At 47.7% G+C, this 24,095-nt stretch overlaps 2 protein-coding genes and 2 long non-coding RNA genes across 4 annotated transcripts; 1 reads left to right on the top strand and 3 right to left on the bottom strand.

Annotated features, from left to right (window-relative positions):
- Positions 1–1,607, bottom strand: LOC147602108 (uncharacterized). The gene is made up of 2 exons (XR_015259105.1): positions 1,099–1,607; positions 1–464 (listed from the first exon to the last, which is right to left on the bottom strand). It is a non-coding gene; the product is annotated as an uncharacterized LOC147602108 (long non-coding RNA).
- A 2,552-nt stretch (positions 1,608–4,159) lies between these two features.
- Positions 4,160–7,612, top strand: ATF4 (activating transcription factor 4). Its single transcript, XM_086752606.1, has 3 exons — positions 4,160–4,664; positions 5,779–6,093; positions 6,673–7,612. The coding sequence occupies exons 2-3, from the start codon at positions 5,877–5,879 to the stop codon at positions 7,521–7,523; spliced, it is 1,068 nt and encodes a 355-aa protein (XP_086608732.1). The 5' UTR covers positions 4,160–4,664; positions 5,779–5,876; the 3' UTR covers positions 7,524–7,612.
- Positions 7,613–8,148: 536 nt separating this feature from the next.
- On the bottom strand, positions 8,149–10,194 carry LOC147602107 (uncharacterized). Its single transcript, XR_015259102.1, has 2 exons — positions 9,007–10,194; positions 8,149–8,380 (listed from the first exon to the last, which is right to left on the bottom strand). It is a non-coding gene; the product is annotated as an uncharacterized LOC147602107 (long non-coding RNA).
- Positions 10,195–16,444: 6,250 nt separating this feature from the next.
- Positions 16,445–18,799, bottom strand: RPS19BP1 (ribosomal protein S19 binding protein 1). The gene is made up of 4 exons (XM_086752618.1): positions 18,709–18,799; positions 18,476–18,616; positions 18,074–18,171; positions 16,445–17,119 (listed from the first exon to the last, which is right to left on the bottom strand). The coding sequence occupies exons 1-4, from the start codon at positions 18,755–18,757 to the stop codon at positions 16,985–16,987; spliced, it is 423 nt and encodes a 140-aa protein (XP_086608744.1). The 5' UTR covers positions 18,758–18,799; the 3' UTR covers positions 16,445–16,984.
- Between the last annotated feature and the right edge of the window lie 5,296 nt (positions 18,800–24,095).

The raw sequence follows: 24,095 nt of genomic DNA, 5'->3' as shown, positions 1-24,095 counted from the left end.
TGGGTAAGCAATGAATGATTTATTAGAGATTCCATTTGGTGCACTAGTCCAAAACAAACGAGACAGAGCATATGGCTAACTTATTTTCTGTTTGTATGTAATAAAAGATGGATGCTAATACCTCCCAGCCTGATCTTTAATCACATATATTTGCTTTTCAATCTAGTTTTAAAACAGAACGTCTATAAAGCAATCCCTGAAGAGCTTACGATGAGAATCTGGCAGAAAAGATCCTTCAGATAGCTGTTTGTGCCGCATGAGGAGAGAAGCAACTGAGCACTGCAAATTACCCTGTGCTGTAGAGGTTGTAGGTAATTCTCCCTTGAAATTGCTCAAAATGTCTAGCTGCTTTGCCTCATTCCTCCGTTGTGTTTCCCTCGGCACTCTGTCTCCAGAAAAAAATTCCTGCTGGTCTCTGGAAATCCTTTGCTCACCGAAGTGTGGAGTAAGGCTACCTGTCCCTTCTGATGGAAGATTCAAAGGACAGAAATTATCACAAGAATCCCCTCAGGAACTTGCCCTCACACTCATCCTTCTGCAAAGCAGGCAATGCCCCCTCCTCCCCAGCCACTCCAGCAGGGCCCAGGGCCAGCCAAAAGCCCATCTGCCCCTTCCCTGGGTCACTGAGGCTCCGTGGGGGCCCAAAGCCGCCTGCCCAGTGCCACCATGGGGGTCATGCGCCCGCCTGATGACGCAGCGTCTCCCAGCCCTTTTCCCTGGCTGTGGCTTTCCCAGCACTCCAGGGAAGAGCAAACATCTCCATCTCTGCTACTTCTGCTGGTTACCCTCCTGGCCCCACCAATACGTACTCCCCCCCCACCTCGCTCCCCTGCTACAGAGGCCCGGGAGTACTTTCCTGCCCCCGCCCCCCCCCCCGACGGTCCCTGAGAGCATCCTATACAGATGGTCTAGGCTGTGCCAGGAGATGTTACTATGGAAACATTGACGTCCTCCCGGTCTTTTGTGTACTTAATAACATAGCATTCAGCATGTTTATCTCCTGTATACTTGCTGGAGGAAGAAGAAAACCTCTTTTCCTTTGCAACGTTAACTTTAAAACAAACAAACAAACAAAAGAAATAAAGCCCATATATTGACCTTCTGTCTTAATGAAGGAGAAGGGTGAATGGAGAGAGTACCAGTTTTCCACCTCCTGGTGCTGCTGTTTGGCCGCAGGTGGCTTTCTGCAGTGCTGTATTTATCAGGGCGGTCCATCACTCCCCAGCAAGGTCACTTTGGCCTCCATCCTGCAGTGAGCTCTGCGTGAGCAGCTCCTTTCGCCCGCGGCTGGCCCCTCGCTTCCGAGTTGGCATGCACCTTACTTATCACAGGAGCTCTCTTTGCTGAGGTACGGTATCCAGGGCAGGAAAATAACATCCACGATGCTAAAGCTGTTAACGTGTCAGCAGGAGTTCATTGATCATGCACATAAATTAATCATTCAGAAGCCACTTTCTGTGCTGTAAATTCAATTTTCTTCAGAGCTGCCAGACTTCTAAATCTCTGAGCCACGAATACACTCTGTAATACTGGAAAGGAACGCTTTTTAGACCTTTTTTGAGTTAGCAGCAGGTAGCTAGTAGTTCTCTGCTTAGAAAACATTTCTAATTTTTTTTTTTTTTGGTACAAAAATTCCCAAGGAATTTTTACTTGGGCTTAAAGAGGTGTCTTCTACCTTGGCCAAAAACACTAGCCACAAAGGAGAAACCTCTGACATAATACGTGCAAATGCGTAGAGATGATTTATAAAGGAACTGGGAATGTAGCTCATGAAACAGTGTAGCAACGTAATTCTGCAGTCCTTCAGGAAACAGGGAAAAATACACTGTTCACTAAATGGCTGGCTTCTGGTTACTTGATTTGAATTTTTGGATTAAGGATTCTTAAAAAATTGCTGTCTGGAGCTTGTAATACAGACGAATTTCCACATAAGTTTACACACAAAATGGAAACCAGGCAGCTGGGAAACAGGCAGATCTGTGTTAAGTTCTTCATTGCATATTTCATTTTTGCTTGCGTGATTCTTGCTCACACATACCCAGAGTCTTTTCAGAGAAATCTATAATTATCTTTTCAAGATGAAGGATTGGGTGTGTACAGCATTTCTGTGTATTTAGCTGTGATTATGGTTGTACAATCACCCTTTTCACTTAAAGGAGTGGCAAGCAGGCACGGCAGGGGATGTGAGAGCTCTCCCTTAGCCAGTAAGGACATGGAGCTGCTGTCCTCCCATCCACCCATCCAATCACCCACTGGGCTTCTTCAAAAGCTGCCGCATCCTCTACATTTTCCTTTGAAGCAAGATCTGCCTGCTCCATGCTGTATTTATCAGAACAGTCATCTTAGATCGCTCAATTACTACCGTCGTGATTTCTGGCGTTGGAGGACATTTTCCCCTGCCTCCTCCATTTTAATGAGTCATTCAAAAACCTTGCTTCTAGAAAAAAAAAACAACAAACAACAACAACAACAACAAAAAACCCCACAAACCAACATGGAGAAAAAATTGCCTTTTTAATTCAACACCTACTGTTCAGTTTACAGATGTGAAGTGACATACTCAGCTTTGTAGTGATGATGGTAACATCAGACTGCTAAAAGTAGAAACTGGGTCATGCCTGTCCTTGCAAATTATCAGTCAAGTCATTTAATAAGTTCCAGGCAGCTACACCTGAGCAAACTCAGTGAAGGCTGTGGCTTTACACAAATCTAGTCCAATCCCCCTGCTCACTGCAGGTGGGTTGGACTAGATGACCTTTGGGGGTCCCTTCCAACCCAAATCGTTCTGTGATTCTATGATAAATACCACAGAGGCCCTAACTGTAAAATAGTGGAGCCTTTTGCAGAAGTAGCTGAGACCAATTTGTCCTGCAGGCCGATGATGTTTGAATAAACAAGGTCCCATCTGATGGCACACTGCAAGGTTGGCAATGTGGAAAAGCAACCGTTTGAGGCTGGATAACTCTGACACAATGAGGAAGCACACAGGTAGTGATCCTGCCAGCTCACCAGACGCTTCTCTGACCTGAGTGAAATGATGGAAGGACTGAAACCATCAGAAAACTGTTGACTCCCGTGAGTTTGCTGCTGGGTTAGCTGGCTGAGCTGGCTCACCGAGGGCCAGACCAGCTGTTGGAACTGTATAGCCAGGAACGGGGCGAGGGAAGAGGGCCAGCTTCATTCCTAGCAGCAAGTTGATTTAGATCATGTGAAACATAATGTGAAACTGCACTTTAAAAACTTTCCAAGGTGACACTGCCCTTGACAGCTGCGAGGCTATGTAGGTGATCCATTAATGCTCCCATCAGTCTTGAGTAATGGCTGCACAGAGGACAGAAAAGCAGCTGTGTCAGTGTGAATCTGCATGTCTGGAGAGGAAGTTCTCATTTCTCAGCTGGGGAAAAACCAACTCCATTTTCAGCTCTCGCATAAGTTCAAGGCATTAATTAGACTCATGCTCTTGGCTGCTTGGCAGCGTGGCTCTCCAGCGAAACTCCGCACGAACCACTCCAGGTCAATACTGCGCCATGGCCGCTGCGAGGCCAGCAGGCTCAGGTCAGAGACGCAGCTGCCGTCATGCACGCAAAGACACACCCTGTACCCTGAAGCAGCCATTATCTGAGCTCTGCATGTGTGCGGCAGGCAGGGAAGGCGACGCTGCCCTAGGCTGATGTGTTATCTGAGAGAGCAGGAGGCCATGATGGCCTCAGCGCTCCACGGGAGCCATGCCAGCACCTGCCTCAGCCTGAGCAGCAGCCACCACCAACTCCGGCCTGACCTCGGCAGGACTTTGTGTCGAGAACAAGAGGGGCCGTTGGAAATTAAAGGGGACACATACACACACATGCTGCTTCGAGAGGAACAGGTCGGCGAAGGCGCGGGGCGGCGGTGAGAAGCGGAGCTCCCGCTCCCGCCCCCTCCCCGCTCCGGGCGCCATTTCTCAGCCCTACGGCTCCTTCTCGCCCCCCTCCCCTTTCCTCTTCCCCTTCCCCGCAGCATCCGGCCTCCTTGGGACCCTGGCCAATGACAGCTCACAGCGCACGCGAGCAACTCCTCTCCAGCCAATGAGCGCCCCTCTTCCCACGTGGCCAGCTGTGTGATGCCGCCTCTGGGAGCGCCCCGTCTTTGTTGGCGGTTAAACGCCCCCCCCCCCCCCCGCCACCTCCGCGGAGGGGGGGGGAGCGTCCTCAGCTGCTCCGAGCTGATGACGGAGGCCATATAGTCCCTCCGCCGCTGCCCCATCCTGGAGTGGCAGCTTTTGCCAGTGGCTCCTGCCATTAATCCGTAGCAGAACGGCTGGAGAGAAGGCCAGAAAGATCGGCTGCAGGCGGGCTGCCGCTGGCGGGCGGCGGGTGACGTTGGCGGAAGGACACATGGCAGCCGGATCTTGTTTTGCTACAGGCGGCTCCTATATAAAGACAGCGCGCGGGCGGTGCCAGTTCATTGTGTAGCTATTGGGAAGAGAGGAAGTTTGGTGTGTCTATTTGCGCTCCGTAGCTTCCCGCGCGGCAACGAGCGGAGTAGTCCTCCACCCCTATCCCCCCCCTCCCCTGGCCGCCATGGCTCTTTAAGGGCGGCAGGGCCAGCGGCGGCATCGGCCAGTGCAGCAGGGGCAGCAGCAGCGGCGGCGGCCTCGGCACATCCCCGGCATCTGCAACCATGGCGTGAGTATTGGGTGTGAGGGACGGGTGTTCCGTCGCCCGTGTGTTGCTAGTCACCCTTTTCTCTCCCCTTTAAAGTGGGCTTCGGGAGCGGGTTTATCGCCCGTGTGGTAATGGATGGTGTCTCCTGGGTAATATGGGGGGGGAGAGGGCATCCTTGTGGGGGCTCAACCTCCTTGGGGGCGGCGGGCGTCAGAAATGGCAGGAAATGCCATTTCAGAAGAGATAACGAGTAATTCTTGTGCCTTCTCTTACTCAAGGAAACTATTCCCGAAAGTTGGGGGTTTTTTTTCCCGTTTCATGGGAGTATGAGCGCTACATTTCTAGGGAGGGCTTCTTTACCCCGCGCGAGGGAATGCTTCTGTAGATGGGGAGGAGTGGGGCATTGAAGGCATCAGGGTTCCGAGAGTTTAAGTGCCATTTTGTGTATCGTCCCGAGTAGATCCCTAGGGGCTGTTCATAAGCTGGCCCCGGTACTGTAATCCTTTAATAACTGTGGCGCTAAGTCTGCCCAGATGATCTGGAGGGGTTTCGTAACTCTCTGGAAACTCCAGTAAAAGGCGGTGTGTGTGGCACACGATTCGGTTTCTGGCACAAACGCCCTGTTCTGTAAGTAGGTTTATTCGAGAGAGGTCCGTTGTCCTATTCCACCTCGTCTCTAGGGCTGCGTTTTCCCTGCTTAGCGCGGCTCAGCGCCGTACAGCCTGGGCGGCAGCCGGATGTCTGCTGGAAACGTGGCACGAAAACAAAATGGCGGCCGCTGCCGGGGCGGGGTGAGGGACGCGGCAGGATCGCGAAATGGCTGCGGCTGCCGGCGTGGGCGTGAGTCACGGCGGCGGGTGGGTGGGGCCGGCGGCAGCCCTGCCCGTTTTTGGGCATGAGGAAGCCCGACGGCTCTCGGTGGGATACTCGCACCTGGAGCCTGCGGCTGGCTCTGGCGAGCCTTTAGCGAGAAATTCAAAGTGTAAAGATGTTAACGTTTCAAGCAAACAGCAGTCTTGAAAAACGGAGAAGTCTTAAAAGTCTACAGAGTACTAACTTACTCCTTGAAGTGGCACTTCTCTTAAAAAGCTATACTGGTCAAACAAGTACTGATGAATTAAAGTTTTATTTGCAGGTTTCGCAAGGCATCGCACAGCAGCATTGCTGTAGTCGACACAGAGACCCTCTACTTGTCTACATCCTTCGACTTCAAAGCATTAAAAACTGACGAAGATGAGCCTCTTGAACAACGAGATGCTGTTGGGGGATTCATTATCCCCCTTCAGCCAGCCGTGTTCGGTGGCTGAGGAAAGTCTGGGACTCCTAGATGACTACCTGGAGGTGGCCGAGCCCCTCAGTTCGCATGGGTTCTCCAGCGACAAGGCTAAGGCAGTCTCCTCCAATTGGCTTGCTGTGGACAGTTTAGGCAACACCATAGATAGCAGCCAGGGTAAGATATTATTTATTTACATAAAGTGCAGCAATTAGAAGGGCACATAGTATATTTAGTAACATTCCGATTAAAAAATAAAATCGGTAGGTTTTCGTAAGTGTGAAGGTAACCTCAGATGCATACCTCTGCTTGGAAGGTGTGTGTACCACACTGCTTACACGGTACAGGATTGCTGGTTACTAGACTCGCGTACTGGAAAGTGATGCTTCTGTTGCCCTTTTAATAACATAGTAGTTGTTAGAGTACTACTCCTTGGCAGAGATCACCAGAAACAAACGTGGCAGTTTGTTGCAAACAACCCTGAATTCTTCTCGTGTTGGAGTAAGAGGGATGGAATGTTGGAATAGCTGACAGTTTACATTGTACCCTGCAGTCTTCTGCACCTAAATGGCAGGGTTGGGTTTGTTGGGTTGTTGTTGTTGGTTTTTTTTTTTTTTTTTCCCTGATGGTTGAATTTTTTCATACCAGTATGAAAGAGGAGGAGAAGGATGTTAAAAGATAAGCTTCTAGATTATTTTCAGAAGCTTGAATTGCATTGTTTGCTGGTTTACTGAAATGGTAATTTTTCTTGTGCAGAGGATGCCTTCTCTGGCATGGAGTGGATGGTGGAGAAGATGGATCTGAAGGAATTTGATTTTGATGCCCTGTTAGGTATGGAACATCTGGAAGCCACCGTCTCACCAGACGAGCTGATGGCCACGTTGGAAGACACGTGTGATCTCCTGTTTAACGCTACCGTCCAGGAATTTCACAACAAGGAACCTCCACTGATAACTGACCTAGTCACCCATCTCCCTGAATCTCCAATTGGAGCAGATCCAATGGCCCCATTGGCTTCCCTTTGGTCTTTTCCCCTCTCCCCAGGGTCTCTGACTTCCACTCCAGACCATTCATTTAGTTTAGAACTAGGTAGTGAAGTGGATGTTCTGGAAGGAGAGAGAAAACAGGAGGGCCCCACCTATGTGGTAGTGATCACCAAGCCTGAGAAAGAGGAGGAGAACCATTCCGATGATAGTGGAATATGCATGAGCCCAGACTCCTACCTGGGAACACCCCAACATAGTCCTACCAATTCAGTTGGATCCCCCAATGACAACCAGTTCCCTACAGATGCCACCTGTGGCTCTGTGCGGTCCAAACCGTATGATCCACCTGCAGAGAAGGCAGTGTCAGCAAAGATGAAAGGAGAGAAGAAAATAGATAAGAAACTGAAAAAGATGGAGCAGAATAAGACTGCTGCCACGCGTTACCGGCAGAAGAAGAGGGCAGAGCAGGAGGCGCTGTCTGGGGAGTGTAGAGAGCTGGAGCAGAAGAATCAGGCCCTGAAGGAGAAAGCAGATTCCCTTAGTAAGGAAATTCAGTACTTAAAAGATCTGATTGAAGAGGTCCGCAAGGCCAAGGGCAAAAGAGCTAGAGTCCCTGAGTAGGGTAGTCGGCAGTTTTTATGTGCATGTATATAAGCTAGCTGCTAAAGCTGTGTATTGCTGTCTAATAAATTATTTTATAGTAAACTGGCGATTCTGGTGTGAGATGACTGGGTACCTGTGAAACAAGTGTAACTTGCACTGCACCTAGGTGCAGATACAAACATGATAAGCTGTTGGGTGTTCTGCTGGTGAAGCTGGAAAGTACATAGTATGAAGACTGGCTGATACAGGATACACAAGGGCAGTAAAATACTGCGGTGGGAGGGTTTGGTTTTTCAGACTTGGCAGCCCTGGACATGGTGAGGGAGGTGAATGGTCCAGGATACACAATGTGAAAAACTGAACGTAAGTGAGCGCCTTGCTAGGAGATGAGTCCAGACCAAGTAATGACACTCTTGAACTGATGATTTTGGTTTCTCCTTATCTCCCTGTGAGTTGCCAGGCATCCAAGAATGTGAAGAGGTGTGTTTCCTGGCCCAAGCTGGTGGGGCTGGGGTGAGGCCTGCCCTATTTGTGGTGGGTGAACTGGGCCAAATGGGTGGGATTACTGTTAGTCCTCTGGATGATGTTTGCGTATCAAAGCGTGAAAGATGGGGAGGCTTCAGACAGCCACAGCAGAGTCAAATTTTAAGATACAAATACAAATTTTATTTTCTTCTACCAAGGTGACGAGTTGATCCATACAACTGGTTCAGCCCTACTTCTGAGTCAGCTGTGCAGGCTGTGCAGAGAAAGCACGGGTGTCCTGGAGCAGCGCGTGTGCTGGGGATGCGGCGGGGGCTGTTGACAGCTGCAGCCGGGCTCCTGGGGTTTGCGTTGCTCAGCGGGGCTGCGGTAGGCGAGTTAGCTCGCTGGTGCTGGAGTGCAGCAACAGAAAAGACGCAACGGGGAAAAAAAATAACCCAGCCTTGCTGTAAAGGTGTCCATTACAGAGAACTTGAACACGAAGATGACAAGCAGGAGCCTGTGCAGCAGGGTGGTTTCTGCCTGTAGCTATTAATTAGTGCCCTCTATTAGTGTGTAAGTTTTATAGTCTAGCCACTCAATGCAAGGCGTTTTTTTTTTGTGGTTGGTTTTAGGTCTTTGAGGTTCTGAACATCAGTGAAGTTAAGTATCCAGCGTGGCTGTACTTCGCTAACAGAAGCTTCAGGATGAGGGGACATGCCATTTTTAATCATTTTATGTGTGAGGTTTTTTTATTTAATTATTTTTTTTTTTTAAGCGGCTGATACCCAGATTTAGCAGCATCTAATCCCTGCTTGGCCTGCTGGAGCCAGCTTTGGTGTGTGGACGTGCACATCCTTCCCTGAGGAGTTAGGATTCCTTCTCACTTCCACTGACACGACCCAGTAAGCTGCCCAGCTCAGGCACCTGCACGTCCCAGCCTGGCTGGCGCACACGGGCAGCGCAGTGGCTGCAGGTCTGGCCTTTGCCAGTGCTGGGCTTCAACCAGTGCTGGATCAGGGAGGGAAAAGGTTCCTACCAGTGTTAGAAAATCGTTTGTCCAGTGGCAGCCTCATCGGGGTCCTGGTTTTTGACACTGAAGCTCCTTATGTCCTCAACTTAGGGCTGCAGTCCTCCAGCCGTATTCATTGCCCAAGCCGTAGGTTGATGTGTGACACAGGGTAACAGCCGTGTGCTCTGGGACCTGCTGTATGAAGGCTCCTAGAGCAGGCAGATGGAATCGTAGAATCACAGAATAGTTAGGGCTGGAAGGCACCTTTAAAGGCCATCTAGTCCAACCCCCCTGCAAGGAGCAGGGATATCTCCAACCAGATCAGGTTGCTCAGAGCCCCATCCAACCTGGCCTTGCATGTGTTCAGGAATGGGGCATCAACCACCTCTCTGGGCAACCTGTACCGGTGTGTCACCACCCTCATTGTGGAAAAAAAAAAAAAAAAAAAAAAATTGGCAACTGCTGCCAGCAGGCTTGTTGGTGAGGGAGCTGAGCAGACCAGCCTCTCTGGTGGCTTGACCTGTCTATGCTTACAGCTGGTGCCTGGGTGACACGGATGCTATTTAAATTACCGTGAAAATACACCCGGGCAGGAGTTAGGGCTTATGCCACATTGAAAGTGGTGTGGGTAACTAAAAGACCCTCACTGTGGGTTCCATGAGGCCGCGAGTTCCCTGTTGTTTGAGTAGTTTTGGCCCAGGCTCCTCACCTGCGTGGGAGTACCTGCCTCGTCTCTCACCTCCTGGGCTCTGACCCGCTATGCACTATATAAATGGGACACACTGCAAACTGGCAGGCACAGCGAGGTCCTGCGCCAAGTGCTGCTTTGTTCTCCAGAGCTTACTGGTGACTGCATGCAGGGACAAGGGGACTATTCTGTTTTGGGTGGCAGAGCAACCGAATAGGTTTACTTCAGATCAGCTGGACCTTCCAGGCTGAGGACGGGGATAATTAGAGGCAGGAAAGCCCAAGGAGCAAGGACAGTCTTTCCCTTCACGGGTCAAATCTGCACCCCGAGATGACAATGTGCTTGGTCTCAGCTGTTCCCAGAAAGCATGGGAACGGGTAAGAGTGTATGGGCAAGTGGCTTCTCTGTGCAGGGCAAAACCCTCCTCTCCTCCCCAAACTGATCCCCCTTTCCAAGCACAGGGCAACCGCCTCTGCCTCCTTTAGAGCCATCGCAACTTCTGCTTAAAGCAGCCTGGCAGCAGCCCTGGCTGATACTCAGCCCACCCAAAGCCTGGAGAGATTGTCAGCACGTTTATCCCCCACCGCACCCCGTGGCAGGGCTGTCTGTGAGCCACCCCTGACTAAAATAAATCTTTGAGTCCGTGCTCTGCAGGCAGACAAGGTCGTGTCTGTGCTGGCCAGTAAATACCTGGTTCTGGTTCCTACAGCTCTCCAGAGAGCGTGTAGCTCCAATTTACCAGATTACACTCACTCCAGGGAAGGAAGATCAGAGCTGGAACAGGAGAAGGAACGCATGACGCACCTGTGCTGCTTTGCTCTCTGCCCTGTATCCATGTGTGCGTTTTATAGGACTCCTTGCAGGAGACCCAGAAACCTGCCCTTAAAGAGCAGTTGGCATCGTTACTGTTTGCTGAAGGCTCCGAGCCTGCAGCTTTGCAGAGGCAGCTAATATGGCAACCTTATGCAATGCCTGCTGAAATGACGCCGCGTTTCCATACTTAGTAACTTAGTTAAGATTTTACACTGGCTGGAGATAGGGCTGACTCTTCCCCCGCGTTTTTCATTTAGACTTTTCCTCCAGGCTTGTGTTAGGTACAACCAGCGTCACGCCACTTGGCTCCGCAGCTCGGCAGCTTGTCCAGCCTGCTGCAGGAGGCAAGGAACACTGAGGACACTGTCACGTAACAAACACCAGCCCGTGGGAGAAAAAGTCTGATAGCCTCCTGCCTGGTGGCTGATTTTACATTTTGCAAGCTGCAGGAGCTGTCTTCTTTTTCTCACAGCCTCTCAGAACAAATGTGCTTCAATCGAGTCCTTGTGGCTTGCATACAGCGTGATAATCGCGTCCAGAAACGGATGGCAATCCATGAAATGCAGGCTTCAGCTACTCCTGGAGGAGCCCAGCTCTTCTACATACTGGGAAACAGAAGAATTCCCCCAGTCTACATTATGTAAAAGCTATTTGAATCTGGAGTTGGCACGGCTAATGGGATTTCTGTTTTTCTATTTTTCCTCGGAATGAAGGGCAGTGAAGTGGACTTCACATGCACAGCGTGCATGACCCTCAGGCTGCCAATCCCTTGGCTGATTTTGTACTATGTGGTAAACCAAAGTCCAATATTCCCAAACACAACCAGACAACCCCCAGCGGTTCACTGGGGGCAAAGCTGCTCTGGCAACATGTGGCCACTTCTCACAAGCTTGTTCCTGTTGTTATCATGATATTTATAACTACCTTCCTCTTTGCTCTGCTTTTAGAGAGACCCAGGTGCTTGGACTTCTCTTCACAAACAAAACGAGGAAACCACCACCTCTGACAACTGTTTCACATGCCTGTGTTGAGAACCAGATGCACCTTTGCAGCGTGCTTACAAAAATAAATCCCCAGCTGCAGCTTTGGAGAACTAAGTAAGAATTATGATAAAAACTTCCAAATAGCTTTTGCCCTGGCAGAAAGCCCAGAAATAGCTGCAAGGACAGGCTGTCCTTTGGGAGATGAATGCTCCCTCAGCGCTGCTGAGCTGGACTGGCAGAAAGAAAATGTCGGTTATTCTCATCGAAACAATTTCACACAGTGGTAGTCTGGTCACAGCCCCCTCTCCCCTGGACCCAAAACCGTGTCGTCTCCGGAGAGACGTCACATGCCTCTTGAAAAAAATACACTCCTTAACTCACCTGCATTTCCCACAGCCTCATTAAGTATTGCCTCACCTTTTTTTAGGTATGGTTCATCTGATGTTCTTGGCATATCCACATGCTTTTTCTGTTTTGAGATGTCTCTGGGTTTCTCAGCCCTCACTTTTTCTCCACTTAATAAACCTGTTCCTAACTCAGAAAGATTTTTTTTGGGGTGGCAAATCTATACATTTTTGGTCAGAGTAACACAGTTTTAAAACCTTTCCGTAGGGTTAGGTGTCCAGAAACAGCAGGATCTCTATTGTCTTTCCTATACTCCTCATTTCCATCTTGACCATACTCATTTTTTTTTAATACAGTTCAAGTAGCTTTTGGAGACAACCTGTCTTTCTCTGTCCTCCTGATGTGTTCACAGCCTTGCCATGCAGCCCAGCACATGCGCTCCTGTTACACTTCATTTCCAGTGCAAAGACAGTCTTGGAATCTTACCATGAGCATCCCTTGCTGGGCCAAAAAAAAGGCTCATCTTTGCTGACTTTCCCATTGAAATGGTTCAGGCTGTTTAGCTGGGCTTTGTGAATTACAGAGGTGTTAGGTCCCCTGACCTAGGCAATACTATTCTGGCTGCTCAGGTATCCCAGGTATGCTGTCTTTGCGTTATTTTCCATGCACTCACGCAGTGTCACAAGCCACCGAGCGAGCTAGCTCTATCCACAAGCTCCAATTTCCCTATTACATAGGTGCATGTTCTCCAAGTAATGGCTAGCTGCCTCCCATTTCTCCTTCAGCTGCTCTTTTCCTCTCTTTTACACGCACACACCCTTACAAAAAATGGCAGGGAGCGAGTTCCAAGCGCAGCAGGCGCGTCAGCTTAATTTATATAGGGCAGAGAATCTCCTAGTGCCGTAACTCCTCTGCATCTCCATTGCAGCACGTGGACGGTCGGAGAAAGAGACCTACTTTTTGCCTTCCATTAAAGGAGATAAATGAACTTGCTGGCACGCACATGGTGCAGCTCAGGACAGACGAGCTTGGCTAGATGACTGGTCAGCCCTGCCAACCGCTAATGCGTTCAGAAGAAGGTGCATGTAACCCTGTAGACAGCTGCAGAGTAACTTCCATGCTTTTTATTTCCCCTGCCCCCAACAGTTAGTGGTTGGCACTGTTAATCCTATTTAATGTAACTATGGATAGATATCCAAACCTCTAATCCGTCTCAAACCTACTAACCCTTCAGCCTGGCTTGGCTGGAGTTTCACATTTTGAGCTCTAAGCAGGCATTAGGCAGCCCGCCTTCTTTTACACTCCTTGTTTTTAATTGAATTGATAGGGCTTCTTGTCTCAAAATGAGAAACTTCCTTTTGCTGTAACTTCTCTTTTGTGAGTTATTCAGGGGGCTGCTGCTGTGCACCCTTTCTACAATAACCAGTCCCTTACCCAAGGCGTTCAGGAGCCCGTCAATGTTGCAGGTGCTGATGCTGCGTTGGTCATCAGCAGGACTGAAATGGAAGTCAGTCATGAAAAAGAAACCAGAGACTGAGATTCCCAAAGGTTTTTAGGACTCTCCCCCCTGGTTTTTCCCCCACAGCTTTCTCAGCATTTGAAGTCTTGTTTGCCTGAGCAAGGTTTACAGTCTGTGTTTGTTCATTGGCAGCCAGGTTTGTCAGTGCTATGTCATTTCAGAGGCAAGAATTTGGTTAGTGACCTTGGCAATCACATTTTCTTGGTTTGCATTTGCAGTTGTCCCCCCCCGATACACATCTAATGCTGGTATTAGCTGGTGTTGCTTTCTACACTAAAGAAGCAAAGACATGCTGATACAGCAGAGGCTGTATCGGCTTACATTAGCTTGTACCCATCCAAACAAATTTTCCTGTGTGCTTTCCATTCACATAACAGAGGGAGCAATAAGCCATTAACCGGCTTGATGAATCTTATTCACAATAAGCTAGCTCAACACTGAGCAGCTGGGAACTATTCTGCCTTCGCTAAAGCATTTCCCTGGAAAGGTTCTATCACATTAATAACACTCCAGAGCTTTTATTTGCATTTCTATTACAGCTGCTGCTGCCGCCTCCCATTCCGACTCTCTGCTGCGTGTGGGTGGGGATGCTCTGTAAGATGGCACCCTCCTCCTTCCCTAGCTCAGCTCCCTCTATTTTCTGCTGCAGAACGCTCAGCTGCTGTCGCAGAGCTGGGAAGAGAGCCAGCAGCCCGATGAGCTCAGCCAGCACGCGGCCCTTGCCCTGCAGCAGCGGGACGCCTCCCTGCACCGCCGCTCGCAGCTGCGCGGGAGAGAAATGCTGTCCGGCAGGTCTGAGAGTTGCAGGCTGCAACATGTTAGCTTCCAGCACGGGAACCGGAGGTCAGAGGCCAAGCAGGAAAAACAGCGATGGGAGCTGCTCGTTCCCTGACCCCCTCTTCTCTCTTTTGTAGGGCAGCAAAGTTTGGCTGCAAGGAACAGAGAGATGGCCCTAAGATAGCCACCTCCCAGGGTCCCAGCACAGCCGAGGAGCTGGCGTGCTCTAGGCATGACTACACCGTAACGCAGACAGTTGGGAGAACAAGAAGATGCTTAGTTTTAGCTTACCGCCACGCACATGCAACAGGCTGGTACCTGGCTCCCCTCTACCGTGAAGACATTCACCTCAGGGGCCAACCGGCTCCTGTCCTTATCTACCCAGTGTGCAGGTGGCACTGCCGTTCTTTCGTAGGAGCTCCAGGTCAGCTAGAGGTGGAAAACCAAGGCTGGAACATGTCAGATCTTTGTCCTTGCAGAAGATGGTTTATCTAGAGCTACTCATTCACTTCTGCTTGCTTTTCCTTCCTCCCACAAAATAAAGTTTAATCTATTTAAGGACGCTGTTGGCTGTACAACCAAGTTTCATTTCAGATGGAAAAATCTGAAAGTCTGTCAAGTAGCTTTACGCTTTTCACAATCCAACACCTCACGGCATACAGCCACAGGAAGTGCGCTGATTACTTGTGTTGGCCCTAATGGTCTTTCCAGCCAGTAATGAGAGCTGCCATCCAACTTTAAAACTCCACAGATCTGGGTGTTATTATCCTTGGGGAAAACTGTTCTGGGCCCCACTTCATAGTTCTTCATTAACCCTGCAAGAACAGCTTTCCTGTTTGCTTACCTTTGCAAGCAAACAAACTGGCTTTTGTACAAAGAGAGTGAACTGCATTACCCTGATGATCCTTTCTGGAGCAACAAAGGGCTGTTTTGCTTTCCTCAGCCTGCACAAGAAGGGTCCAGGAGCTGAACAATCACAGAAACAAGGGTGCGTAGGAGGAACTGGTAGGGGAAGTGCAAGGTGTGACATGAAGGACCTCTCTAACGTCAAAGGAACTGCCAAATACTGACTATGAGGCCTTGAAACAAAATAACACCCCAGAAATCTACCTCTTTCAAAACTCAAAGTTGTGGCACAGCCAGCCTTTTCACACTGTTGTCCCCATGACAGCTCCACACAGAGCTGCACATTAGATCAGCTCACATGCACTGCAGGAGGCACAGAGCGCAGAGGTTTTAAGGAGACATGTACTGCACACACATTTTGCTCAATTACTTTTTTTAAAAAAATAGCGTTTCCATTCTTTTAAGAAGCAAACACTTTTTTATTATTATTTTGTGAGGAAGAACAAACTGAAAAAGTAGGGAATTGGTCTTTGCACTGTTGTATATTTACCACTTTTGGCTGCAGATAGCTGAACTGGATCCTATTACAAGAAATCCCCTCCCATGCTCTATTACACAATTTCTAGTACACACAAATTTGAGTATGTTTGCTATTTCCCCTGTCTGGACCTCATACATCTGGATGACCTTCCCTCCCGCGCAGACAAGAGGGAAAGACCACAACAGAGGAGGCACAGACTTAGGAGGATGGCACCAGGAATTCTAATCAGAGGGCAGGGAATGGATACCAAATTCCCTCCAATGCTGACATCTAAGCAGCTGCCGCTCAGGTCAGCCAAGCCCCTTGTAATGAACTCCTGAGTCTAACCAAAGCCTGGCATTAGCCCTTCTCCTTACATCTTTCATCCAAAGGGAAGACACTTCCCAACTTCTTAGGCAAAGGGGCAGGAAAGGGCAGTGGCAGGAGCTCCCCAGAAGCAAATTTACCCTTGTCTACCAATGAAATGTGTCTGGAACAACACTCCCACCTGCTGGGCCTTCTATTTGTTGCAGCCGGGAATTTAGCAGTAACTTGATTAAAAAAAGCTTCCCTTCAACCCAGCACAGCAACCACTGCCTCAGAAGATTTTAACTTCATGCCCGAGACTAACATCTGGGTCACAAGCCCTCCTGGCATGGCTGAACCTCAGTGGGAGGCTCAGGTGTAAGCATCTAAAGGAGAACTTTCTCTGTGTGAGAGCTCTTCCTTGGAGAGAGGAGACCGTGAATAGGCAAAACAGAAGTCATCTCCATTCCAACCTGCGCTCTTTGAAGGCCTGAGCAAGTCAGAGAGAAGATTAAATACATGTGTCAACATGAATCAGAAAGGCCATTCACACAACTGAGTCATCCTAAAGAGCGGGAGGCTTGGATCAGAGCAGTGACACGGTTTGTCTTCATCAACTGTAGCCTGTCATCATAATCACTATGACAAAGGCAAAGAGAGGCAGTGTTTGCAACAATTATTTAATCAAACGACATAGAAAAATTTCTTGCAATGACTAAAAAACCTGACAGAGGCTGTAATAAGAACAGAAACTGCAGGACTACTCAGGTTTAACAGTCTTTCAAAGCATCCTTCCCTTCTGATGACTGGACTGCTGGTTCGAAACAGTTCTCCATTCAGATACATTCTTTAAACGCCCCCTGCCAAACGGCACAGGTAGCAGAAGCCTTACATCCTGAGGAAGGGGATCAAGATTTATATTTGGCTTGGTCCACCTTCTACATTAAGAATGAAAGACATGTTGGCTGGAGGGAGATAACTATAAGTAGAAGACATCTCAGACCCGAGAGAACCTCTGTGGCTCTGATTGGCCGGTAACAAGTTCTGCACAGATGCAGAGCTGCTCTGCAAGTGTGACATTAAAGCACCTGCTGACAGAGGCACATCTCCAATGTCCTGCCTCAAATATGCCGAGGAAACGGCCAGTCCTGCGTGCCAAGCACTCAGCTGCAGAAAGACTGGAGCTGCAAGAAGCCCTGTTGCGTTGTTTACGGTCTCCCAAAGTATTCTCTCTCAAATTTACGGAAATCTTCCTCAGTAAAGACAGTGCCCTCGGGCTTCTTCTTTACAGCCTTCTTTGGAGGCTGATCTTTGGACTTCCTCCCTCTGTTCTGAGCAAGAATCTTCAGACAATAAAAAAGGAAAAAGAACAGTCATTGTTATCCAGACCAAACCACAAAATAGTGATTTTCAAGCTCATTTGCAGCATCTCTGCTATTCTACTGGTACCTTGCTATATCCTGGAATGCCTCCAAAGAAAAGTGAGAGGCAATCACAGGTGTCAACCAAAGCAGGTCACTGGGACAACAGCAAATACCAACTTAGTATTTGAAGTAAAATATGAAAACTACTCTTTGCTAAGTGTCACAGAGATAAAAACACTGATTTCAACTCAGATCTTTCTGAAATGATGACCTTTTATCCTGTCTCATCATGAGACAACTTGAAAACCCAACAAGTTGGCGGAATTCCCTCAGCATTTTCTAATACACCGTCATGTCCTTACACAATCTCCAGCCTGAGAAACACTGGCCTAAACCACTTGGTTTGTTTGTTAATTAATAGCCTGTATCTCAGAAAACTACCCCAAGATTCTAGCAGAGTCAGTTATTCTCCTCTTCAGAACCTGGCACAGGACTACCTTTTGGGGAAGACCACTGGTTAAATTCTCAAGTTATGAGAAACATCATTCAAGGTGCTATGAAATTCCTATTGCATGAGCCAGCAGCACATCTGATTCCTTGCTAAACAGCCTCCAGCTACAGAGAAGGCCAGTTTGATTGACAGTTAGGAGGTCTGAAACGGGGCTTCTTTGCCAGCTGAAGCTATGAAATATCTTTGGTAATTTACATTTTAACTAATATCAGAGAACATCATAGTGCAAACTTATCTACAAGAGTTTAAAGCTTAGTAAGTTATTTTGTCAGTGCACACAGAAATTCCTCAAGGCCACTTGCAGACAGAAACTTAACTTGACTCCTTTGCACAGGGTCTAAGCTGGAAGATCTGGGGATGACTGTCATTCACCTGCGTTCCTTAGCAGAAGCACACCCCCAAACAATGAATTGACAGCTTACTTGTTCTGTGATGGCTCTGTTTGCAACAAATCGTCCCTTCAACATGTACTGCAGATTTTCTCTCAAGTGATTCACGGGTTTCTTCTTATGATACTCCTCTAGGCCAAAGCAGAGTGGGACAAAACACATAAGCTGTTCAGCCAGGTAGCACATAAGGAGAGACACAGAAGGATCAGCAAGGCCCCGGGTGAAAAAGACATTGCAACAGCTCAGGAATAGGGGTGTGTCCACAGATCAGGCTGTGTTTAAGTGCAGGACACCAGCAGGGCACCCAGGAAGATGGGAAGGGATGGATAAAAGCGACCGGGAAAGGGGCTGCGGCACGCGAGGGAACCCGGCGCCATGGCTGTGGAGGGCGGCAAAGTTGCTTCTCCCTCCCCTCGGAAGCGGGCCAGGACTCACCTATCGCCGACTTCACGACTCTGCCTTTGACTGTGGCCTTATTCCTGGCGGGCTCCAGCGCTCTCTTCCTCCGCCTCGCAGCCCCCACCGCCCTTGGGCCCTCCCGCCCCCGCTGGCGTTCCGGCGGGGCCTTTCCCTGGCCTGCAGCGGGGAGAGGGAGGGAGTTACTCGAGCCGTACGCCAGGAATCGCCCTCCCCTCGGCCCCACAGCCCCCCGGTGCCCGCGGGCCCACCCGACGCCTCCAGCAGCTCCAGGCCCCGCCGCAACAAGGAGGCCGACATGACCGGACACCTCTCGCCGGCGGCCAACTCCCGCCTCCCCGCCACGCTTCCGCCCGTGCATGATGCCACTTCCGTCTTCGCAGCGCCACACTTCCGGCACCAATCGCGGCCCCTGGGCGCATGCGCAGAGGGAGCCGCGGCGGCGCTTGGGCGGGAAGGGCCGTGGCGCCATGTTGTGGCGCCATGTTGTGTGGAGGTTACCGCAGACCCGTGTGCTTCGGGTTCTTGCTGGTGGCCGTTCCTTATCGCCCCTCTCTCCTACCTCTGCACTGTGTGGTCTGTCGGCCGGCCTACCGGCCCCTTCATAGAGCCACTGCAATGGGGCCAAGGGTCTGAGGGACCCCCACCATCACGGGAATAATAATAATGCAGGCCAGGAGGAAAGGGAAAAGTCAGCAGTAGTGTCGTGTTTTGTCTCGGCGAGGCCCCACAATCCAGGTTTAACTCAGTGCCAGACTCCTCAGGTGCAGAGGTTCACTTTGCCATACATTGCATTGATTATTCAGTATTACTTTAGTCTGTTCATTTCAAGCTTTCCTCTCCTGTTTTTGCCCCTCCAGAGGCTTGATGCTAATATCTACTAAATTTAGCTGTCATCTGAATAAAGCTTATTCAATTATAACCAATGCTGGCAGTAACAAGTAACTGGAGAAGAAGAAGAGAGGTTTATTCTCCGTCAGACATGTCCTGCAGGGAGAAAGCAATACAAGTGGCTCTCATTGTTTCTCATCGTAATGATCTCTAGTGGGGACAGTTAAAACTCGGTTCATTAAAAGGCATTCATTCTCTGGAAATTGTTCTCCAGCCTCTGCAGATGTCACCTCAATGCCTGTCATCTTATTGTTCGTTCTCTTCCGAATCCCTCCCTGGATGGATCCCGGCATCCTGTGTCAGTATCTGCTGGTGTGATGGTGCTAACACCTTTTTCTGGACAGGACCTACTTGGTGCTTATTCCTGGCTTTAGGGCTGGGAAATGTTAACCATTTACTGCTTGTTCAGCGTGTCGCTTCTCACTCTTAATTTTCCTTTTACAGAAATCGGAACCATTTTTTTTGATTGATTTGGAGCAACAGTCACTGGGTGTGTAACAGAGAGCACTTCTCCATTTTCTTGTTTTCTCTTAGTAGCTAGTGGAAGATAGAGCTTGCTCAGGTCTTCGTTCCCTGCCAGGCTTGTCCGTCCAGTCCTGTGAAAGCCAACAAATTTACAAGGAGATTATTGTAGTTTTGCAAAGCAGAAACTGAACAAGCAGTGAGCTAATAGCCTTTTGCTGAAATTGAAGAGAGCACTAGAGAGCATTTTAGTCAGCAGAATATTTGTTATTACTCGTATACTCTGATTATCTTTATCTTGGTCAGAGTGAGAAAAATGATAGCTGCCAGTGATCTTACCATGGGGAAAGCATTTCCAAAAATACCTCATCAGTCAACTCTCTCTTTAGCTCGTAAAATACAATTTATAGGTTCTTTCTAGCTGTTCATGGTTACATATTGCATAGTATATTCAAGATCACTTATTCTAGTGGTTAAACACTACATTTGCATCATTTAACTTTATTAGGATCACCTAATAGATTGTTACGCATGCTTAGTGCCAAAACGATGTAACCTCATAAATGTCTTATGAAGGGATCTGATGCAAAAACATCTTTGTAACCAACACTGCAAAACATGTTTAACAAATCAGTGTGGTACAAGCTGCACTGATCTATTATCCTGTTGGTGGAAAATAAATGCCTTTTTCTACCTCAGAAGTAAACCACTACCAATACTATCCTGTTTCTGTTTCTCTTGCGACAATTAGTAAAGCTCTCAATTTTGTAGGTGGCTCAGAAAATCTGACTCCCTTCTTATTAAATACCTTCAGTAGCAAGAAACTGTAATAAGGGCAACACCTCCTTTGACCAGCAAGGTTGAGTGCAGCCTTGCTAAGCTTTTAGTCAGCAATTACCTGCAGAATAAAATTTAATGAGCGCACAGGGGTCACTTTGCTGCATTCACAGTCTCCTGCCTCAGCCTGGTCAGGCTCTTGGAGCTAGTTAGTGCACCAAGAAGTGAAATGGATGCATGCTTCATGGTGTAATGTGTTCCCCAGCTTTGAATCTGTTGCCAAAGATCACCGTCTGACACGGGCCGTGGATTTTTTAATGCTTTGCGAAATCATGTACTTATTATTAATACATTATATTTCTTCAGCTCCTTTTAACAGGGTCTGGCAGCTTTTCCTGGGGCATGATCATTAATGTTTCTCCCAGCTGCATTCTGGCTTCGGCTGTGGTTGGTGTTGGCAGACACGGTGATAATAATGCCTGTCATGTCTCTGCCTGTGTGACTTTGGTACAACTAATGCCTGTCACGCTCCTGCAGACACAGGTGCAGAGTGTTCCCTTGCTCTTTGACTTCAATAGAGAATTACGCTTACGTCTTCTCCCTGCAGTGCTAAACAAGATCAGTTTATTGATTTACGTTAGGAATGGATGATCATCTCTTAATATGAACTGGATTTTGCCTGTATATTATATGTTCCTTTAAACCTGTATATATGTAGAATTTAGGCATTTGGATCACAGAATCTCCTCTCCTACATGTCATAAACTGTAAAATCTCCTTTGTTGACCTTAGTCAACAAGTCGACTAAGCTGTCTTTGATAAATCTGCTTTGTGGTGAGCACAGCATATGAAATGCTGTGTTTCTCTTTGCAGGAGCTTCTATGACTTTATGACTCTCGCAGTGAAGATATGTTCCTTATTTCATCATGATATACCCATTTAAATTTATCTTTCTTTTACCTGAATCGCTGTTTAAGGCAGTTGAGCAGACCCTACAAATAACTTTTTCCAGACTAGTATGTACTATTAAAAATTTTATGTTAGGAGACTTTGTGTCTATGTCAGTAAAAAAAAAAATAATCAATCTTTCATTGCACTGTTCTAAGGTCTGTGCTCAAATTAAAATTTCATCCAAGAGAACTTCATCGCTTTGTAATCCCTCAAAAATCAGTGCAGTTATCTCTTTGAAGTGCTTTGGGAACCAAATGAATGTCAAATAGTGTTCATTTAAATGTATAACATCCAAATAAATAGCTGTCTTAGAGCCTGAATAATCTAGCTTTGGATGGCAAAAACCACAGGCTCTGCATTTCAGATTGAGAATGTCTTTGTTTCTGAGAGTTAGGCCATCTTTGAAAGCTTTCTGACACTAATGTTCATTTTTTAATAGCTTTCTTTAAATCTCATGCCTCGTGGTTATCCATGAGCTAGCTGGCTTTTCAGTTACAAATAACCCAGCATATAGATCAGTTTGAGCAACTTCCATATGTGAATATTGTCAGTTCACTTTCTGATTGCTTTCTTAATGCCATTGAAAAATGGAAATTTTTGCTGTTTGAATATGTTGATAAAGTTTCTGGTTCATCTTGGAGTGATTATTCTTCCCTCTGTTATTCTAGACCTTGGAAGATGTCTGAGATTATTGTACATTTGGCCTGTTCCACATTATTCCGTACTACACGCTATCAAAGAGGTTGTTGATATTCATGGTTAATCATATTGCTGTCTGTGGCAGTTCATAGTAGCTGTTTGTTTGCTCTTACTTTATGTTCCAGCTTCTGGATTCAGGGGGTTACGTAGGAGTCTCAGTTTGAAGGAGTATTGTGAAGAATATTAGAAAACAGGAGCTGAGGGCAGCATTAGAGCTAAAGTACAAGAATCATAAGCTTTTATTTACCTGAGGGCTTTTTAAAGAAAACCAGTGTTATGATTTTGGGAAATGAGATCCTGATGTCTGAACACTTAATGTTGTCCACACTGACACATATATCTGCATTTTCTCTTCCAGAATGAATCAGACTGATTTTCAAGCTGATTTATAACAGTTTCTTCACGTGTGGATTACGGAACGTACTTTGCTTTAGACGGCTATCTAGTTTCACCACATCCCATATTCTGTTTTTTCTCTTGAACAGCAGTATTCAAAGCTGCTGTCATTAGTATTTAGCTGTGTTTGCCAACTTGAAGCAGTTTGTGTTGTGTTCGCTGTTCTTACAAAGACCCATGGATCGCTGCCTGCCCTGTAGCTCAAGTACATAGGAACCTTTGTCCTTTAACTGTGTGACATGCCTTGGAAAAGCGATTTGACTTTCTGGCCTACTGAATTTGAACAAGGGCTGGACAATGCTTCGATTCATACACTTCCATGGGTAAGTGTCTAGTTACTTTAGACCGACAGAAAGTCTTTTATTCTGAATATTTAATTGCTTTCTTTTTTTTTTTTTTTCAATCCAGTGCAGATACCTACCTCTTCCATGCACTTTTCAGCCTGTTCCAGGTCACCAAGAAGGTGGCTCTGCCTTGCACAACTTCTGCAGATAATGTTGGTGCAGGTTAAGTTTAAATCGCCTTCCCGCCATGCTAGGTGCTGTAGTAAGAAATGAACTCTGCCCCTGAACCAGATGAGAGTTGTTATCCTCCTATACAGATGAGATAAGGAGGAACAAAGATTAAGCAACTTGCAAAGTAGCTGAGACAGGATGAATGTTCAAGCTAGATCTTCTAAATAACGATGTGGATGCTCAGCCCAAAACATATCCTCGTTCTCCACCACCTGCTGTTGGCTCCAAATGGGAAGAGAGCAAGCATCAGTAGCTTTGCTGAAACTGTAAAAGCCTGCTTTGTAAAGACAGGTAGTATTTTTAAGGACATAAATATTACATTTGGAAAAAACCCAAACAAGTCCTTCTTCAGGGCTGAGGATACCAGAAGAAAGCACTTTGCGTATTTTGCATATAATACAGAGTTGGTGTCACAAGGTTTTTGTGGTCAGAAATAATGGAGTTTTGCATCCAGACTCACAAAAATGCCTAAACTTCCAGTGCCCTCATGCTTTCTATCTTTGCCTAAAGGGAAAAAAATCTTCAGAAGGACATCTGCTGCCTTTGCATGCCTCCTGGAGTTAAGCATGCAAACAGGTCTGCAGCTGGAGGGGAGCAATTTCCCTCTCTGTTTCCCACTGCTACCCTTAAATGTCAGGAGAAGGAGGAAGTAGTAGAAGGATCCCAGGGCTCAGAGGGACTGACTTTTCCCTGTTGCTGCTGTGGGGCATGGAGATGGTTCCCGGATCTTCCTCCTACCCTTCCCACCTACTTCATTCCTGCAGCATCAGCTCTGGGAGAAAATGGCAGAGCTTACTGCCACTGTTTCCCCCCAGTCTAGAAGACCAAAAGATATCCTGCTGTAGTTGCTTTTCCTTTTCCCTAAAAACCTGGGAAAAGAGGATAAAGTTCTTTTGGTGGAGAAGGAACGGACCTGAGTGAATGAAATGCAGGGGAGCTGTGGACCA

This window comes from Chlamydotis macqueenii, chromosome 1 (genome assembly GCF_036417535.1).
Source record: "Chlamydotis macqueenii isolate bChlMac1 chromosome 1, bChlMac1.mat, whole genome shotgun sequence".
Classification (NCBI taxonomy): domain Eukaryota; kingdom Metazoa; phylum Chordata; class Aves; order Otidiformes; family Otididae; genus Chlamydotis; species Chlamydotis macqueenii.
Note: the sequence above shows the minus strand (reverse complement) of the source record. Positions and strands in the feature narration are given on the sequence as shown.

What these genes read in the sequence shown, in the direction of transcription:
- RPS19BP1 (XM_086752618.1), bottom strand. Translation starts at nt 18,757, where the DNA reads ATGTCGGCCTCCTTGTTGCGGCGGGGCCTGGAGCTGCTGGAGGCGTCG. An exon ending in GGAGCTGCTGGAGGCGTCGG is followed by an intron (nt 18,617 to 18,708) that starts GTGGGCCCGCGG and finishes TCCCCGCTGCAG; the next exon opens with GCCAGGGAAAGGCCCCGCCG. An exon ending in AGTCGTGAAGTCGGCGATAG is followed by an intron (nt 18,172 to 18,475) that starts GTGAGTCCTGGC and finishes GCTTTGGCCTAG; the next exon opens with AGGAGTATCATAAGAAGAAA.
- ATF4 (XM_086752606.1), top strand. Translation starts at nt 5,877, where the DNA reads ATGAGCCTCTTGAACAACGAGATGCTGTTGGGGGATTCATTATCCCCC. An exon ending in CACCATAGATAGCAGCCAGG is followed by an intron (nt 6,094 to 6,672) that starts GTAAGATATTAT and finishes TTTCTTGTGCAG; the next exon opens with AGGATGCCTTCTCTGGCATG.